The sequence below is a fragment of the Prionailurus viverrinus genome, chromosome A3, assembly GCF_022837055.1.
Source record: "Prionailurus viverrinus isolate Anna chromosome A3, UM_Priviv_1.0, whole genome shotgun sequence".
In the NCBI taxonomy this organism is placed as follows: Eukaryota; Metazoa; Chordata; class Mammalia; order Carnivora; family Felidae; genus Prionailurus; species Prionailurus viverrinus.
Window position 1 is genome coordinate 89,552,487 of NC_062563.1, and position 20,068 is coordinate 89,572,554.

Here is a 20,068-nt window from a genome sequence, read left to right on the forward strand (position 1 = left end):
TGCCCCACCTGCTCATTCTCTCTCTCTCCCTCTCTCTCTCTCAAAAATAAATAAATGTTAAAAAAAATTTTTAAATAGCTTGGCACATGTTGCATATATTACAATCAATCATACGTAAACACCAATGTTACTTATCAGTCCCCCAGTGATGAATACCTAGATTGCTTCCACTATTTTCAACAAGAAACAATGTCAAAATTAACACCCTCATACATGTATTCTTGTGGAAATACAGTGGAGCTTCTTGTGGGGCATGCACCATCACAACATGGCTTCAAGTCTTCAGAGCAAGCCACTAGCCTCTACATTACAGCACTTTTGAACAAATTCGGAAAAGGGTTACCACAAACTTCCTATTGGATTTATTTTAATTTCATTCATTTTACAAATTAAGTCAGGGAGAAAGTGACAGTTTTACAATGTGTAGACATCCTATTCAAAGAGTGTCTCTCTCTTCATTTATCTACTACTTCCTAAATGTTTTTTAATAGAATTTCGAAATTTTTACAATAGAGGCTTTATTGTACAATTCTGAAATTCTATCTTCCCTCCTTTTCATTTTTTTTCCCTTGGCCTAGGACCTTAGGAATAATGAACACAATGGGTGGTGGTAGACATCTTTGAGTATTTGTCTTTGAGTTCTTCCTAATTTGTTAGGAATCTTTCTAAAGTTTACTCATGATGTATGAGCTTTGCTAGGGACTTTTCATAGATGCCCTTTGCCAAATTATGAAACTTCCATATATATTGGTAGTTATCTCATAGGTATATCAATTTTTCTTGAATATAATAGTATGTCTCATACTTCTTTGTCTCTCCTCAATATATAAGACACAGTAAAAACAATACTCTCAGACTGACTGGTCTTTACTCTAACAAGCCCAACGCAAACATATGTCAACAGTAAGTAACGACAGAAGAAGAAGGAGTCAACACTACGTAACAAAAGGAGGAGGAGGAGGAAGAGGAGGAGGAGTAGGGGAGGACGGGGAGGAGGAGGAGGTAAAGAAGAAAGAGAAGACAACAGGATGATATTTCCCATTATGGAGCTGGGCTTGTCTACATGCCTAAGATTCTTCTTGGCTAAAAACCATGCTTCTACCTCCTGCTTAAGCAGCCCTACAGCAGGAAGTCTGTTGTTCCCCTCCCTGAAAGTTGCCTACAGCTTTGTTCCTCATCAGCACTGCTCCCTGCTGGGGCCTCAAGTCACAGAAGCTCCTATAGCCCTGAAAATTATCTATATCATGGTTGAGACTTAGAATAAAAACTGTCCCAAATTCATACATGCCACTAATACCAAATATGACCTACCTAATGAAAGACAAACTAAATCAAAACCATGCAACTATGATACAAAAGATGTTAAGATTGCCACAATCATTTGCAGAGTGTATACACATTGCAATGTATACAATGAAGATTTAGCTTCAAGCTTCTAAAAAATAAAGCCATCTGTAGGGGCACTGCAATACTTATGTCTTGGCAGCCTTCCCAGGGCATGAAAGAACCAACATTTCCAAAAGACACAGCCAGGCAGCCATCAAAACTTTTTTCACAGTCCAATCTCCTCAGAGCAGAGTGCACTGTAGACTGCAGCAACAAAGGGGAACCTTCACAAATAAGTATTAAACAGTTTTTATATCATTTTGTCATCACTGATATTATCATCACTGATCTGTAATTTTATAAATGACTAAATGTTTAAAATTAGAGGTGAATTTTTTCCTTCATATTTAAGAACCCATTATAGCATGCAATTATCATGACCTTACCTCCTTGTAGCTATAATAGTTAAGAAGAGGAAGAAGAGGAAGAGGAAGAGGAAGAGGAAGAGGAAGAGGAAGAAGAAGAGGAAGAGGAAGAAGAGGAAGAGGAAGAGGAAGAGGAAGAAGAGGAAGAGGAAGAGGAAGAAGAAGAGGAAGAGGAAGAAGAAGAAGAAGAGGAAGAGGAAGAAGAAGAAGAGGAAGAGGAAGAAGAGGAAGAGGAAGAGGAAGAGGAAGAAGAAGGAGAAGCAGAAGCAGCAAGAGAGCCTGTCCTTAACATTTTGGCAGCTTATACAAAAGTTGTACCAAAACCATGAAAATACTACCATCAAGATGGGTCACACTAATCACTTTTGCAAATGTCAGCTTGTAAACGAATCTGGTTGCCCAGAGACATTCACCAAGGTTCCAAATTTATTCAGCAATGGTATACCAAGAATTTAACAATTGGACAAGAATTGGTATTTTTGAGATGTACTGACTGCCATCAAAACTGGAAAAAAAAAGTGTAATAATCACGGCTGATATTCACAGAAAAATATTAAACATAGTAATACTAGAAATTACCACCATCGCTTCATGATAAGAGACAGAGAGAAAATACTCAGGGTTTGTAAGTATTATTTCATATTTTGATAAGAAGCAATGTTCTACAGAAATATAATGCAAGCCACAAATGTGAGTCACATACCCAATTTAAACATTTTCCAGAAACCACAGTAGAAAAGTAAAGAAAGAGGTGATGTAAAATATCTTACATTCCTTTTTTTGTACAAAGCCTTTGAAATCTGGTGTGTATTTTATACCTACAGCGTATCTCATTTAAGACTCTCCATGTTTCCAGTGCTCAAAAGCCACATGTAGCTAGTGTTGATCACACTGAATGGCACACGCCTATATCATCCAGAACAGAAATTCTACCCAAAGGCAGAAGGATGGACCGTGTCCTCTGTATACAACAAGCATGCAATAAATATTTACTGAAAGGATGAATGAACAAAGTGAGACAAAACCCTAAAGCAACACCACAAAGGACAACGCAAGTATATAAGTGGAAAAATAAGTCATTAGAGAGGATCTGACTCTTTATGGAGTCCTGGTATCAAGCATCTCTGGCCTGCCGTGCCATTACTATAGTTCTTAAATTCCAGGAAGAGAGTTCTATGGATGAGCCTCTTGCGGTGGGAGTAGACACTGTGACTCCCAGGTCACAGCCAGAGGAGTCAGTGGAATATAACAATGTCTCACTAAACCTCAAGTACCATTTTTCTATTACCAGGATAAACTCAAAGAATCTAATTCACTGGAACACACCACTATCCACAACACTGAAACACAAAAACTCTCCCTAAAGCCCAGAGTAGTGCAAGACCTCCAGCTGACAAAACAGCCTGCCCAGAACGGCTTGATTTGTCAGTAGAGCAAAGGGGGGAAAAAAAGAGGATGAAGAAGGGGGAGGGGAGGACCTAACATACTTCTTCTGCCCTGTTATTTCTACTCCCCACGACGAGGAGACCTTTGTGAGTAGGCAAGGGAGTTGAGAAGAGAGAACTCAATCTCTGCAGTCCAGGCTGCTTCACATTTTTCAGAAATTACTGCATGTTCAAACAATGGAATATTTGTCAAAGTACAACTTGATCACCAGAATTCATCTGTTTTTCATAACCACATTTGACCTAAACTCTGCTGACTAAACAAGGTACCCTGTGTTTCGCAGTCTGGAAAATGTGGCTCCCACCGTCATTTTCAGACCGCGCTAAAACCTCTGGCCCCTGGACTACAGCCGCGTGGTAACTAAGTGCATTCAGATTAGGCCAAGGATGATGTCTGCTGGCTTCCCTTGTTACATCAATCACAGATTTTCATTTCCAATTCACGTTTTGGTTAATCTCTCTTTTTTTGTAGGTATCTATCAAGAGAGTGCAGAGAGAAGATCTACAAAATTTTTTATATTTTTCCCTATGGGCTAGGTACATATGTATAAATTCACATATATCAACATACATATGCTCTTAAGCTTTTATTTCAAGAGAATTCTAATTTACAGAAAAACTATACGAATAGAATGAGGAAACACCCACGTATTATTTACTCAGATTCACCTACTATCCATACTTTGCCCCACATCCTTTATCATTTGCTCTCTTCCTAAATATTTATTTTTTCCTTAGCCATTTGAAACTTTGTTACATACATCAGATCTCTTTACTCCTAAGTAGCTCATTGTGCATTTTCTGAAAATAAGAATAATTTCTTTAACCAGAGAATAGTTTCCAATTTCAGAAAATTTAACATTTTCCTAATCTACCGTCCATATTCCAGTTTTGTCAATGAATCCAAAAAATGTGCTTTAGAGCATATTTTCTTGCAAGCTCAAGATTCAATCTAGGACAGGGATCAGCAAACCACAGCCCCCGGGGTCAAATCCATCCTGTTACTTATTATGTAAATAAAGTTTTATTGGAATACAACCACATTCATTCATGTACATATGGTGTCTGGATGCTTCTGAGGTATAACCAACCGTAAACTTGAGTGGTTGTAACAGAGACCCTTTGGTCCACAAAGCCTAAAATACAACTGTCAGGCCCTTCAGAGAAAATGTTTCCCAATCCTGGCCTAGGACAATGCATTGCACTTAGCCGTCATGCTTCGTTAGCTTCCTTTAATTCGAAACAGTTCCTCAGCTTTTCTTTATTTCTTATGATTGACATTTTTATATTTGTATAAAATATGTATTTGTAAATATGTATATTTGTATATATTTGTTTCCTTCCTTCCTTTCAAACAGAATGCTTCTCATCTGGAGTCTGTAATTTTTCCTCATGAATTAGATTCAAGTTATATACTCCAGGTCAGAACACTACATAAAGTAATGTGGTATCACTCTCAGGGAATCTCACTCAGAGGCACACAATGTTTATGTAAGTTTTGATGTAAATTTTGATCACCTAATGATGAGGGTGCCCAATTATATTTTTGCCTCATTATTAATAAGTAATCCTAGGGAGACACTTTAAGACCACACAAATATACTACCACTTACCAAAATTTCTTCACTAGAGTTAGTAAGTATGAATGATTTGTGCCTGAATAAATCTCTATTTTAATGACTACAAATTGAAAAACCACGAAGAGTCTGAGATTTTATCACCTTGCACACCAACAAATCAGCGTGTGCCACATTTTCACGAATGCTAGCGGCAGGTACGAAACTGGATCAGAGACAAAGGACTTTATTACTAGTATCAATAGCAGCAGCTCGGGTATCAGCATTTATGCTTGCATCAGTTCCCAGAATCCCAATGTCTACAGGACAATGTGAAGAAGTCCAGGAGACACCTGCACATATAGCGGTTTGCTTTAAAGGAAAGGAACCCTGAGCATAGGGACCCAAGTATCTTTTTCCATAGAAAAACACGATCTTGATCTTCCAAAGCTGGAAACATGCCTGCTTCTTTCTCTGGCAGGAGACATTATCCCTACCTTACAAAGCTGTTGGCTGCACAAACATCCCTGAAAAGATAATCTGGAACAAACACAGACAATGCCTCTGCTCACAAGACGTACAGGGATGCAAGAGACCCATAAGTGTCAACACTCAACATTCTACTATAAGAAATAAGACCACAGCCTTCTTCCCTATTAACATAGGGATGTATTTAGATTTTTACATGTTCATTCATTCATTCATTCATTCATTCATATATCTGTGTATTGTTTTTTCTTTTTAAAAATTTTTTAATGTTTATTATTTATTTTTGAGAGAGAGAGAGAGAGAGACAGCATGAGCAGGGGAGAGGCAGAGAGAGAGGGAGACACTGAATCCAAAACAGGCTCCAGGCTCTGAGCTGTCAGCACAGAGCCCGACATGGGGCTCAAACCCACGAACTGTGAGATCGGATGACCTGAACTGAAGTTGGACGTTTAACCAACTGAGCCACCCAAGAACCCCTATCTGTTTATTGTTAATATCAACTTACGGTTTCCTATTTTTTCCCCAAAGAAAATACCCTTACTCAGAAATTTTCCCACTTTTGTGTTTTCCATTAAGATTTTAAAGCCTAGCCGCTTTTTATTACATTATTTGGTGGAAGGAATTACACATCTGAATTTCTGAATAATGGAGAAAAATCTAGAGGAAGAAATTATTCTTCTGAATTTCTCAATAATGTGGGAAAATTTAGAAAGACAACAAGTCAATTGCAAATAAAGCCTAGAGAAAGTGTCCTAAAAGCCCTCCCAAAAAATTGAATAACAGCTTAAACAAACTTAACAAATAGTCACTGTTGACCATTTAAGCCCACAACTAGTTGTAAGCCAAGTGTGGTCTGGACTGGACTATTCACTATCTCAATGATACTAGTTTCAATGGCATCTTTTTATGTTACAAGAAAAAAAAAAATAGGCAGACAGACCATTTTCATAGAAAGTAACTGACCTTACTGTTTAAGAAAGGAAAATCCTATTCTTTTCCCAAGTATGACTATGATAAATCAGGCCTCCCTATAAGGCAGTTCTAGAAAACCAGACCAAAACTTTTTTGATAAACACAGTCACATAAAATTGTTATACTCACGTGGTCACAGAATTGTTAAAGTATGTACCAAAGGCAAAGCTGAAGGAGAAAAGATGTTTTGAAAAGGTAGACTAAAAAGATGTAGACGGCCTTCCCACCTCCATCCCTACTTCCAATCATTATGGACAAGAAACCAGGTCCAGTCTCTTACTGATAGTAGAACAAAGAAAACCATGTGCTGATAAGGTGTACAAAGTTAATGTACCGATTATGTACCATATGAGGGTGCAATACAATATAATGAGTAATTTAATGCTTATAAACGTGCTTAGAATAGCTCTCCACACATAAGCCACTTTAATGATGTTGACAACTGACGGAGGAAAGAACACAAGGCAGAGAATTTATATGTAGCTTTTTTCTTGTACATTTATTTATTTATTTTGAGAGAGAGAGAGAGAGAGAGAGACCAAGAGCAAGTGGCCAGGGGGGTTGGGGACTTGGGATTCTCTCTCTCTCTTCTGCTCCTCCAGCAGGCTCTGTACTGACAGCACAGAGTCGGATGCCGGGCTGTAATTCATGAACCAGGAGATCATGACCTGAGCTGAAACCAAGAGATGGACGTTTAACTGACTGAGCCACCCAGGTGCCCCTATATCTAGCTTTTAGTTCTAATTTGGTTACCTACCGATTATATGACTTTAGGTGAGTAATTTAACTGCTTGAGGCCAAGGTTTCCCCTTCTGTGAAAAGAGGTAAATAAAAGAAAGGGTAGGCAAAAGTCCTTCTTGCTCGGATATTTCACAGTTCTTAATTTCTAGATTAGTTATTTTATAAAAGTAACCTTAAGTGGGGGAGGGTTGTAGGAGGAAGAGCACAGGTGTTCTTGTACTATTTCTGTATCTGCGCATTTATATCTACACATGCATTAGTCTAGTCCCTTATTCCTTCCTCGCTGCATTCTTAAAGAGTCCTTTTTACAATTTAAGGATGGGGTAGGAGTGAGCAGGACTATGTAAAAGCGAGAAAGCGAAATATTTCTTTAAGATTTAAAGGTAACATGCCAGGTACTTTTACATCCATTCTTTCATTCCATTCTCACAGAAACACTGTGAGAATTTTTTAAATGGAAAAAATTGAGGCTGTGATACATTAAGTAACATGTCCTAAGATTTAGAATAGATTCAAGCTTATCTGGTTTGTCCGTAATTTTTCTTGTAAACACCATGTTGACTAGAAATCACTTGGTTTCTAATCTTAATTGTTTTTAAAATTACAACAGGATTCAGCATTTTTACAAAATATTGTATTCTTTGAAGCTACTGCTTTCCTGATGAACAGAAACAGACTCAGATGGAATGCAGCCCTTGCACTGTGGCCTTCCCACCTGCTTTCTTTCTGAGATACAAGAAAGATGCCTAAAGTTCTGGCATCCATGTTGCAAGTACAAAGGCAAAAACTACATACTAAAGATGGACAACTGGAACCGCTAAAAGAACATAGGTGTCTGGGGACAGTGTAGCGCCACCATACCACACTGAAGTGCCGACACCTGGACTACTTGTCATATTATAAAAAAAAAAAAAAATACACTCTGTATTTGTTTTTGTTTTATTTTTAAATGTTTATTTATTTTGAGAGAGAGAGAGAGAGAGGGCACACAAGTGGGGGAGGGACAGAGAGAGAGAAAGAGAAATAGAGAGAGAAATTCCAAGCAGGCTCCAGCCCGACGTGGGGCTCTATCTCATGACCCGTGAGATCATGACCTGAGCCGAAATCAACAGTCAGACACTTAACCAACTGAGCCACCCAGGTGCCCCAAAACCCTGTATTTGTTTAAACTGTCAAAGTTGGGTCTGAGGTACCTGTACTCAAACACAACCTACACTGCTACAGATATCATCATTAAATATAATAAATGACCTCATTTTCATATCTAAAAAATATGTTAATAAATCTTACGCTTTGTTTCAGGGCAAAAGGAAATCCCAAACCTAAACCAATATCCCATATAATAGATCGATGAACTTTATTGACCTCAGCTGAAACAACAAAATCTTCTTTGACCATGGCATAATATCCCTTTTATAGGTCTCCATCGATTTTTCACATTGCACTTTCTGGAGGGATTCTGAACATTCATTCATTCATTTGTTTCACAATTGTTTGTTAAGTTCCTTCTGTGTCATGAGAGAAACACAGTAGTCTGAGATTTCCAGAAGCTCTAGTTAAAGACATTCAGTTAAGGAAATAAGAAGAATTCTGCCAACATTCCCTGAGGAAATCTCGAGTGCTACAGGCAAAGAGTCTGAGTTTCTACTCCAATGTTGAGGTCCTAAATTACTTCCCCTGTAGATTGTGGTTTGAGTTATAAAAATCTGAAAAAGTAGAGAATCCACTATAGCCCCAACCTCGGCTTTTCCAAATCTCTCACAATTTAAAATAAATCAGTTCTATTCATAGGTTAAAAACAAACTCTTCATTACACCTGCTACAACCAGCCATATTTAAAACATAGCTCCAATTATGGCATTTGCTTCTGGTTAGATCATTTTGGTATATGCAACTTACATAACTGTCTGAATGACCAAATTTCCTCTATAAAACAAAAGGAAACCCTTCCCCTCCATGTCCTCTTGTTCAAATCATGAGGTTCTGGCCACAATTATTCATGCCCCCCCCCCACACACACACCTCATAATATCCAAAACTATTGGGACAATGTATTAAACTAAGCATCCAGTAAAGAAGGCATTTCAGGGAAGCAAAAGAACCCAAAATTTTTAAATTTAAAAACTGAAAATAAACAAACAAAAGCCTGGCAGTCACAACCAAAACAGGAAAAGGAAGAAAAAGGTGTAAGAGATCTGGCTGGATATATGAGACGAGGGAGAGAAGATTATAAATGCCAAATCCAGAGATCTCAGAAATGGGAGAAATTTGGCATAATGGAATAGAAAAAAATATCAAAAGGAAGACAGGAAATATGGACTCTATTTCAGGAAACAGAACTGCCGGTCCGAAGGCATCATTATGAGAGAACATGGGGTCAGTACATCTGGAGCATAGATTGTGAGCAGGAGAAAGAGAGTGACCAGAAAGGAGGTAAGACAGTCAAGCCCAGGATAGAACATGGAAGACTATTTAGACCAAGTTAAGAAGTTTACTTCATTCTGAGAACAATGAGAAACTAAAGTGTTTGAAACACAGTTTTTATATGATTTAAACTGTTTTGAAGGGGTGTTACTGGGTGTGATACAGAGAATGATTTATTTCTTGTTCATTTTGTCAAAGCTTAAAAACTAATTATGTTATTGTGGTATCAAAAGCTGTGTAAGTGAGACATTAGTGTTAAAAAAAAAAAAAGCACCTTGAGTTTAATCTTTCCCAACACAAACATTATAAAATATAAATGTGAGCATATGTAGAAAAAAAAATTTTTTAATCACTTTTTTTGCCTCTTGTTTTTATTCAAAGCCAAATGATATGCTCGGGGGTAATAAGGTCACCAGGTGAAAAGAGCAATATGACAATTATAAACAGTTAGATTACAGCGACTACAAACCAGGGCCCATTAGCCCATACTACAGGAAAGTTATCGCTATAAATGGCTTTTCCTGTGTCCTTATCAATGCGGCACACAAAGAATCTCACCCTCAGCTTTTCTCTATGATCTATGCAGTGTTTATGCCTATCTAACCTCCCCAGGCACTGGTGGGTCAGTGCAACTACGGGGCGGGGAGATATGGCAGGAGAGTGACGAGACCATCTGCGAAGTGTCAGAGATGGACTAGGAGTCACCACATATTTCAGAGCAAAACTTTCCACATTAAAAAAATATCTCTAAAGAAAATACTCCAACTGTGCTCTTATTGCTTGGAAGTACTCAAGATCACCATGGAAGCAAACCAGAAAGCTCCCAGCTCTGTTCTAACAGTGTTAAGTTGGCCCCTCAAACAGTACAACTTGCATTTGTCTTAGAGAGGAGGGGGGAAGCAAATGAATAGTTCTGAGATGGGAAAGAGAGTCCATTTAAAGTGAAAATAAAACAACACTTACCAAAAGGGTCACGAGGAATAATGTCTAAAAACCAGAGCCTGAAATGCTGGCCACTTCAAGTTCTTAAAAAATAAATGTCAAGTACAGAAACATCAGAATTCCTTGCTAATATCATTGCTATCCCAAAGATTTGAAAATGGTGCCCACTCATTTCATATTACTCTTCTCAGGAAGGCTTTTCTATTAAAAGTTCAATATTCTTTTCTTATTTCCCAAAGACAATGTATATATTCCAAATAAATATGATGGATTAAAAAACAAACAAACAAAAATAGGTATCTTCAGAGTCTCCTACAAAGTGGCTTTTCCCTAGACCCATTAAATTATGAACTTTCAAGAGCAGAAAGTATCCTGGTCCTCCTTACCTCTTTCATTCTATTAAGAAATACTGGCTTAAATAAAATTTAACATGTTTATTTATTTATTTTTTTGGTAGATCTTCTTAGAACATATTTGAATATACTACTGTGATCTGTAAAAAACCCAAGACAGAGAAATACAGTATACAAAGTTCTGATGACATCTGAAACAGGAGCCCTCCTCCTCCTCCTCCTTTTAACAGATCATCTGATGAGCCTGGTGTTCCCTAGAAATATAGCTCCAGAAACAACTTTAGGAGAATCTAGATCATTAAGCTATGTGTCTCTGGCAATGCTGGAATTCTACATCCACAATTTCCAGTTTCATGTGACTAGTGAAATAATGTGATATTTCCCTCTCTCTGTAACACCATCTTTGGAAATGTCAAATGAGAATAAAAACTTACAAACTCTAAGCCCCTAGAATTTTACATATAGGCCTTTCTCACTTGTCTTCATTTCTACCACAGGAGTTGTAAATGACCTTGCTTCTGCTTCCACCCAAACCAGAAATTTAAATGTTCATTCAAGTGTCTGTGTAAAAAATTGAAAGAGTTTAAATAATGGATTTTTATCACACTTACATAAAATAAATACAAGTCAATAGTTTCCATGTTTAAAGTAGAATCAGGATAGGTCTTCAAAAAATAGCCTATAGCAAAGTACAATCAATTTTAATGAAAATTAAAAAACCAGTCAGCATTTGCTGTTAGGTCAATGGTCTACGAGAAACACTAGGAAAACTACATGAGGTTGATGTCTGAATATCCGCTTTTTATTTGCCAATCAACTGTCCTGATACCTAAATGGAACAGAAAAGTTTTTCTATTTTTTTAAGGCAGTCTTATTTTTTTAAGTCAATAACAATTAAAAGAATCTGGCCATCAAAAATACACCCAGTCCTGCAGACAGATCTGCCTCAAGTCTGTGTTCCAATTCTTGCTGTTAAATTTACTTGATTATTAAATAGCAACAGTGCCTTCTGATAAAGGTACAGGAGTAAGAACTATAATATCTTACCTCAGGTGCCAACAAAAGAACCATTTAATGGCATATTCAGAGTGAAGCCAGTCTCTACCAAGTGAGGTGTTCTCATATTCGCCATGTGAATAAGTCACTTATTTAATGTAGTCAAATTTGTGAAGTACTATGAGACTGTTGCGCAAAGTGTTATATAAAAACCAAGACAATACTATCATAAATACACATATAAACAACAACCCTTCCACTACCACTATTTGAAAGTATCTTGAAGTCTAACTTTAGAATGCCAAAACGAATCATTTTTTTTTTTAGTTGAAAATCTCAGTAATGTCTTAGGCTCTTCATGTTATGTATTTCCCAAGTGCTTTAACATAACAGCCAGTTGCTACCACAGCTAAGTAATTTCATTAAGTAATTCCTTTAACATCTCAAAAAATATGTCCCTTAAAACTGCTCATATCCATTCCTTTTTCCACTCTCCAAATACTTCCCTTGCTGTTATCAGTAGTCACAGGACCGTGGATTTTGGAGTTTCCTCCGGTGCCAGTGCAGACCATACAAGTAGATATCCTCAGATTAGAAAGGGAGAGATACATTCCAGTAAGATTCCTGCTTACCCCATCCCACCCCATGCCATTTCTGGCACTAGCAATGATCACAAAGAACTGTAAAGAGATTGTGGGGAAATTCTCGCCCTGCTACTGACTATCTCTCCGAATTATAGCCAAAAAGGATTATTAAAGCAAGCAAGAGGTAAAATATCCTGAAACTTAACAAAATTACTTATGTTCAGGGAGATAAATTATCATCTATAGTCCTCATAATTACTTTTAAACTTCTGTTTGAATCTTCTTAGTAAAAGAATTCAAGGGACAAAGCTATTAGTTTAGGTGCTGAGGCTAACTTCTTAATAGAAAAACAGGTCACCAGCTTGCCATGCCTAATGACTGCCCAGGGAATGAAGATTTACGGCACAGAAGTAAGTTCACTTTGAAATATGCTTTTAAATTGAGATTTTGGCAAGGCTTCCAACTCTAAGAGAAAGACAAGTGGTAGAGAGTCCTTAGGAGGCTTATAAAAGGGGATACTCAAGTGGAATTGGGGTAAGCCATTCTGGGACATAGGTCTGTAATCAGTAGATGTCTGAAGCCTAACTCAGCCTCTAGTTCCCTTGACATGAAGGATTCTTTCTAGGTCTAATAAGATTCAGGAGTTGAAGAAGCCTCTGAAATTCTAAGCAAAATACCACACGCCTGTACATATGTGCATTTTGTCTGGGGAAAGGGCTCACAGCTTTCATCAAATTCTCAGAGGCCCCTTGCCCAAGGAAGTTTAAAAGAAATACTGCACTTGCTAGAGCCTTTGTAATATGAATTCACCGCCCAACGACATTCTGCATTCCCTTATACCCCAGGCTGTTTTATAGTCTCCTTTAGTAATTGAAAGAGAATGAAATAAAAATGAGGTTCTTATGATTCATGTAATACTGAGAGGTTGCTGCTTACTTAAAAAATCCACATATTGCTATATACGCTATCCCTGGATCCAAGATGTCAGAAATCTTTAGAAAGGGCACTTTTACTATAGTATAACACAAATGTGAAAAAGTACATAAATTAAAGGTATACACTGGGCAACATTCTTTCACCTAGGATTTTTTTAAATTGTTAATGAGCAGATAATGCAGATCACTGGAAAACAAGAAACCACAGGAAGATAAGATCATAAACGAGACCCCCACACTAGGAGTATGGTTGTATTTACAGGTTTGCTCCCCCCAGTCTCTTAATGACATCCAAGTTCCTTGATATGGGACATATATACAGTCCTTCAGTGATAGAAGGATGAGCGAGCAGAAAATTTGGAGAAGAGTCAGAAAGACGTTCCAGGGCACAGAGGAGCTAAAAGTATATATAAATCTTTGTCCACACTGAGTTGGGTTCAAGGCTTGGGGTCCATAAACATGGCAGACATCGCTGGGTTGGTAGAGTTTTCAAAAACTCTGTAAGACAGCCTGGCTTCTGTCCTCATTAGACAGATAGTCCATGCATCTTTTTAACTACTACTACACTTATGTACAAAAATCTCAAATTATTATTATTCATTTCTCTTCCGGTAAAATTTTTAGTTTGTTACTTTCTCCCTTCCAAAAACATCAGCCTTGATGACTATAAAATGATGTTTTATACCTGCCCCTTGCCTGCCCATCTCTAAACTGTGTATGAAGATTTAAACAATATAAATTGTTTAAAGCAATTCTATAAAATACACCTACATTTGCCCTGCACACTTCTACTGCATTACTATACCAAGAACCAAGTCTCAATTAACCACTATCTGACCCTTGTTCACTTTCTTCCCTCCCCTCCTCCTGCCAAAGTTTGCCCTTCCTGCCAAAGTTCAGCACTTCCTAGAAAAGTCTCACTGCCTGTTTGATATTGTACTTCACTTTAGTCACCAAAGGAAGAATTTACAGGTGCTTGGCCCCATCTATAAGACCATGACCGAAATCTGACCTCCTGTTACAATACGTGAACTCCTGCCCTACTGATAAGGCTGGCAGATATAAGTAGGATTTTTCAAATAATCCTTTGGGAATTTATAAGCAGCACAGCCATAAAAGGGGGGTGAATGGAAGGTCGGTTTCACTAAAAATAATAAATATTGCCATGTTTATTCAAAGTGTGCCTTGTTATCCTCCAGGCCAAAAGTTCAGATAAACACTATTGTAAATGACAAAATATTAGAACTTTTTGTTACTTCTGTTATGATCCTTCCGTTGGACACCAATAGAACTGTTTTCCCTCGTATAAGTCCCAGCCCTGATATTGTATAACACTGCCTGAGGCTAGAAAACTGGATTCATTTGCAGGTCAAAAGGAGGGCAGTTATCTCTCAAAATCAAAAACAAACATTTATTGAGTATTATATACTGTTAATACTAAGTGCTAAGTGCTAAGGCTAAAAAAGATGAATAAAACACGATACCTGCCCTAAAAGAGCTTACAGTCTATTGAGGAAAAAGAACACATATTTAGGATAAGATAATAGAATACAGTCAGCACTAACAGAAACAGTACTGGGTTCTATAACAATGCAAAGGGGAAGGGGGTCCACTGAGCTCAACGTGAAACATTAGGAAAATTTGCTGGAGGACACGAGTATGAAATAAGTAGGAGTCCGTAAAATAAAAAGAAGTGGGAATGAATACTCATTCAGGCAGAAGGACCAGAATGAGGAAAGAATGAGAAGCAGGAAACAACACGGTACATTCAAAGAACTAGAAGCATTTCAGTTTCATTAAAGCAAAGTGGTAAGCAGCAGACAATATGGCAGACAGGACATGGAAAACCTTCTGTCTTTTGATATGCCATATTTTCTTCTATACTTCTATATTTTACTCAATAGATGACCAATTAGAGAATCTTAAGCAGATAACATATATCCCAGATTTGCATGATGCACAGATCACTATCATCACAGTGAGAAGGGAGTCAGGGATTTATACTATAAGGAAGGGAGAGCAGCTAGGAGAATGTTTTCAATAATCCCGATGTCTAGGACAATCATTTTAGGATAGGGGAGGATGAGAAAGAGAGTAAAACTGTATTTAGGAGGTAACATTTGCAAGGTATGGCGATTTAGATATGGTACTGAGAAAAACGAAAAGGTTTGGGTTTCTGCCTGGAGAACTGATAGAATGCTGTTATTTCCTGAGATCATGGTAAATCCAAAACAGTAGATTTTAGGGAAGGGGTGAGATAATGAGTTCATTTTGAAACATACAGAGTTTGTGCTGCCTGTGGAATATGCCAAAATGTTAATATTAACTACATCCGGAAATTTGAAAAAAATATTTATGTTACAAATCTTTATATTAAGCAATTCATTTTTAAATATCTTTGTCATCATTATTATGAAGAGATGTCCTTCACTATATAGTAATACATATTAGTGCTGTGAGAATGAGAAACAAATATAGAGAAGTAACAAATTACGGCCCCAAAAAGCTATGAAAAGGGTCAACTCTAGAAGTCATATGTGTCTAGCCCTTCCTTTAACAAAAGAGACATTTTAGTGCTTAAAGTCCATCTAGCTCTGGAACAGCAATGTCCAAAAAATAAACATGTATTCCAGAAACAGAGCTGAGCTCTTACCACTGGTTGTACTTTTTCAAAATTAGGAAACACTATGAAAGAGGGAAGAAACCTGTTTCTGCCATATAAACAATGTCTTATCAAATTATTATAAAACCTTTATGAATACCAAATATTGCAACACTACAGAATATTAGCATGTGGAATTTATTTAAAAATTTTTAAACTTCTAATTTAGGATGACATCGACTTTGTATATTTAAGAACGTGTACATTTAGAATAATTGATAAACTCTGTTGATGGCAGAGACTAGAACCTCTATCTATATGTCTATACTTTACATCATATACTTTAAAAAATACCAATAATGGGCCTAATAATCAGCATCAGAGACACATAACTCCTGCCAGATTAACGGCCATGTATTAAATTCCAATCATGTACCAAAGACGGAGCGAGGCACCATTGGAACATACCTTTACGTGCACTAAGCAGATCATTATTACCACAGCTCATATATGAGAAAGCTACGGTTTAGGTAACTTGCCTAACACCACACAGCTAGTGAGTGTGCAAATAAATTACTTCAGTACTCTTATTAACCACTATTAGAGTTCTCATTTGAAGAAAACTTGTCACATTTTCTATACCATAAAATCTTAACAAAGTTTAAAAAACTAACAGATACACAGTGATGAGATACAGTGCTGTTATATTCTAGTCATTCAAAGATTATAACTTCGCTCCTGGTAGATCGTAATTTTTTTAAAAGCATAAGTCCTTGATTTATTTATACATCGTTGCTCTCCATATCCATTTCATGCAGGACAAAAATTCAGTAAGTGTTTAGTGAATAAATGAGTAATAAAGTTTGAGCTAGCATATGCTCAAACAAATGTACTGCATTCTTTTAGCTACCACTTATTCATTCCACTAATATTTATTGAGTGCCTACTATATGCCAAGTACTGTTGTTGGTACTGAAGATATAACATTAAACTAAACAAATTGATTTTCATACTTTTACACTATTTGAGAGGAAAAGTACACTTGACATTGCAATTCTGAGACTTAACAAAAACCATATATAAATACAAAACAGATTTAAAATAAAAAAAATAAAAGGAGTTAAATTTCACAGAGTATTTTTTAAAAAAGCAGTAATATGTCCTCATTAAGTTGGATTTATCTAAAGAATACAGGAATCATTTAAGATCACAAAAATCTATCAATGAAACTTAATTAGTACATTCATGAGCTAAAGTATAAAAACCACAGAACTGTAGCAATATATTTGAAAAAAATCCAATAATATTCAACATTTATTTATATTCTTATAAAAAATTTACAGGAGCCTAGGAATAACTAGATAAAGAATATTTACCAAAAACTTATTGCAAACATCAGTTAATTGAGAAACATTAAATACATGCTATTAGAGATCAAAAATGAGACAAGGATGCCTATTATCACCTTCCTGAACAACAGAGTAAGTAATGATGATCCTGGTCAATACAACAAAAATAAAAAAACAATGTGATATATGGATAGGAAGAAAAGAAGCAAGTCAGTATCTGTAGACATTATGAACAACCACACAGAAAATCTACCGAAAACCAAAAAACAAACCATAGTAACTAATAAAAGAGTTGAGCAAGGTTGCCAGATATAAGTTAACTTACAAAAATCGAGAGCATTCCTCAATATCAGCAATTACTAATTAAAAAGTAAGGTAGAAATTTGTAAAAAAAAAACAAAAAAACAAAAAAACAAAAAAACACTATATTTTGCTACTACTTAAAAAATGCCCAAGACCATTAACATACAAAGCTTAACTAAATAATTTAAAAGTAGACTTTTTTCTTCCATGAATACCAAGAATTAGCAGTAGAAAGTTGTCAATTCTTCCCAAAATATATATAGAGATACTTAGTATATGCCCAAGGTATTCCAGGAATCAGTGGGCCATATACAGATTATGTAGTAGATAGGACCGGCAAAACTGAGTTCATCAAATAAAAAAAAATTAAGTTGGATTCCTACACCTCATACTATAACTACAGTGAACCCAAGATGAATCAATATCAAAATGTAATGGGTAAAAGTTAAAGTTAACATAAAGGGAATGCCCTATGACATTGGAATAGAGAGGGGCTTTTTTTTTTTAAACAAGACTTAAAAAGTACAAAGTACAAGGTTTAAATTGATGGACTTAATTATATCAAAATCAAGGACTCCTGTTAATGAAAGATAATATGGCCATAGTGTAAAGTCTATGGGCAAACTGAAAAAAAAGACATTTGTAACATCCTCCATTGTCAATATGTACAACATAAAAGGAATTTCTGAAATTTCTCTTTCCAGAAAAGAGAAAAAAACAAAACAAGGAAGGCAAAACAAAACTGAACAAAGGTCAAAAATAGGCATTTCAGAGAAAAAAGATCTTAAATGATTGGGGAGTCTATAAAAAGCAGAATGTTATCAGTAATCAAAGAGATGCAAATTAAAACAAAGAGACATCATTTGATATCCATCAGGTTATCAAAAATTAAAATTAAAATTATATATATACCTTCTGACCCAGCAATTCCAACCTAGGTATAGAAATCTTGGAAACTTACACCCAAGTCCATACAGGGGTCCTACTTATTACAGCAGAATGTTAGAAGCAATTTAAGAGTTGATCACTGAAGTAATAGACAAAACACAGCAAATGCAAACCATTTGTTAATAATCATGTAGAAGTGGGACGCAATGAGTAAGATATATAGACTATAACAAGGTTAGATATTAAAAATAGGCTGAATAAAAAAATATAAGAAAAAACTAGATCCATAAGATAACACCATTTGAGTAAATTAAAAACACCTACATATACAAAATTACTCTATATTTTTCAAGGATACAAACACAACCATTACCAGACATTAAACATATTAGAGTTTGTATATTTGGAGATAAGAGTTGTGGGCTTATGGATAGGGGATGAATGGAAACAAACAAGATAAAAAAATACAAGAGGGGGACTGATAGGAAATAACGATAATAGCATGTTATGTCACAAACTAAGATGAATATGATTTATTTAATTATTGGTACATGAGATTGAAAAAAAAATACTTATTTTAGGTGACTTGAGACAACTCAATCTATGACCTCCTCCATCTTTATAGAACAAGGAATGACAGATGGAGACAAGGGGTGGAGAGGGAAAAGAAGGGAGGAGGGGAAAAGGAAATTCGCAAGAAGTGGGAGGATGAAGGAGAGGAGAAAAAATTACCAAGTCTTCCCAAACTAATGGAAATCACCCCAAAATACTCCAGCCATGAAGTCCATAGACCAGTGTCCCAAACTGTCTGGAGTAACAACTAAGTGACACTATATTAGATATATGAAGAAAGAAAATGTGTAACATACTTAAGTAAGACTTACTCCATCATATTATAAAACAACCTGATAGAATCTTTATAGAACTTTGTTATTAAAAAATACCAATAATTGACTTCTCTCATCAATTGGTCTTTAATGATACTTTGGCTTCCTAGTTTAATTTTTTGATTGCCTTTATATCTGTGTATCTACACGTAGGTGACTACCAAGATAGAGAAAGGGCTATTTCTTATAATACCATTAACACCCATAATAATTTCCCCCCCAGAGAGGTTTCTCTTTGCATAGGAGTAAGTGTCATCAGGAATAAAAAGATAAACAGTTTTTACAAATATTATTTTAATATATAAAGTAGGTTATTGTTATTTAAATAACTACATCATTAAATTAAGAATAGAAATCTGAGTGTGTGACTATTTCTAGGTATAATCTTATTATTTGTTGATGACTGATAGAAATTAATGTTATTTGCTTAGCTCAATTACATGGCAAACAAAAGATTCAAGAAGAAAAGAAAGGATTCTTTTTTGTAATTAATACTCCTTAAATAATAGTTTCTTTTTTCTTACTCTTAATAATAAACAGAAAAACTATAAAAAATGAGAAAGAAGAGTTTTGAACTCAATATACCTCTTTATTAGGCAGAGCTAGATAAAGACTCACCAGGACAGAATATATGTGTAGACATCGATAAACAGGAGAGAAATCCACCAAATCTTGGGCTCCAGGTACCTGCAAAACAAACAAGATTGTCACAAAATATTCAAACAAAGCTATTAGGAACATTAAACTGCATTTATGTTTTTATTACTCAAGTGTAAAAAAAATAGAAGTCAGCTCTAGTTTCTAGGAGAAAAACATAAAACAAACAAACAAACAAACAAACCATGCTCTCA

General features: G+C 36.0%; 1 protein-coding gene across 8 annotated transcripts in view; it reads right to left on the minus strand.

The window, feature by feature from the left end:
- Nucleotides 1-20,068, minus strand: part of EXOC6B (exocyst complex component 6B) — a 616,143-nt gene that overhangs the window by 326,594 nt on the left and 269,481 nt on the right. For all 8 annotated transcript variants that reach the window (XR_007150805.1, XM_047852190.1, XM_047852194.1 and 5 more), the window contains one exon: nucleotides 19,836-19,904. Coding sequence is in view for 7 of the 8 variants with exons in the window: in XM_047852190.1 (XP_047708146.1) it covers nucleotides 19,836-19,904 (69 nt within the window). In the remaining variant the exon portion in view is untranslated. The remainder of the gene's footprint in view (nucleotides 1-19,835; nucleotides 19,905-20,068) is intronic.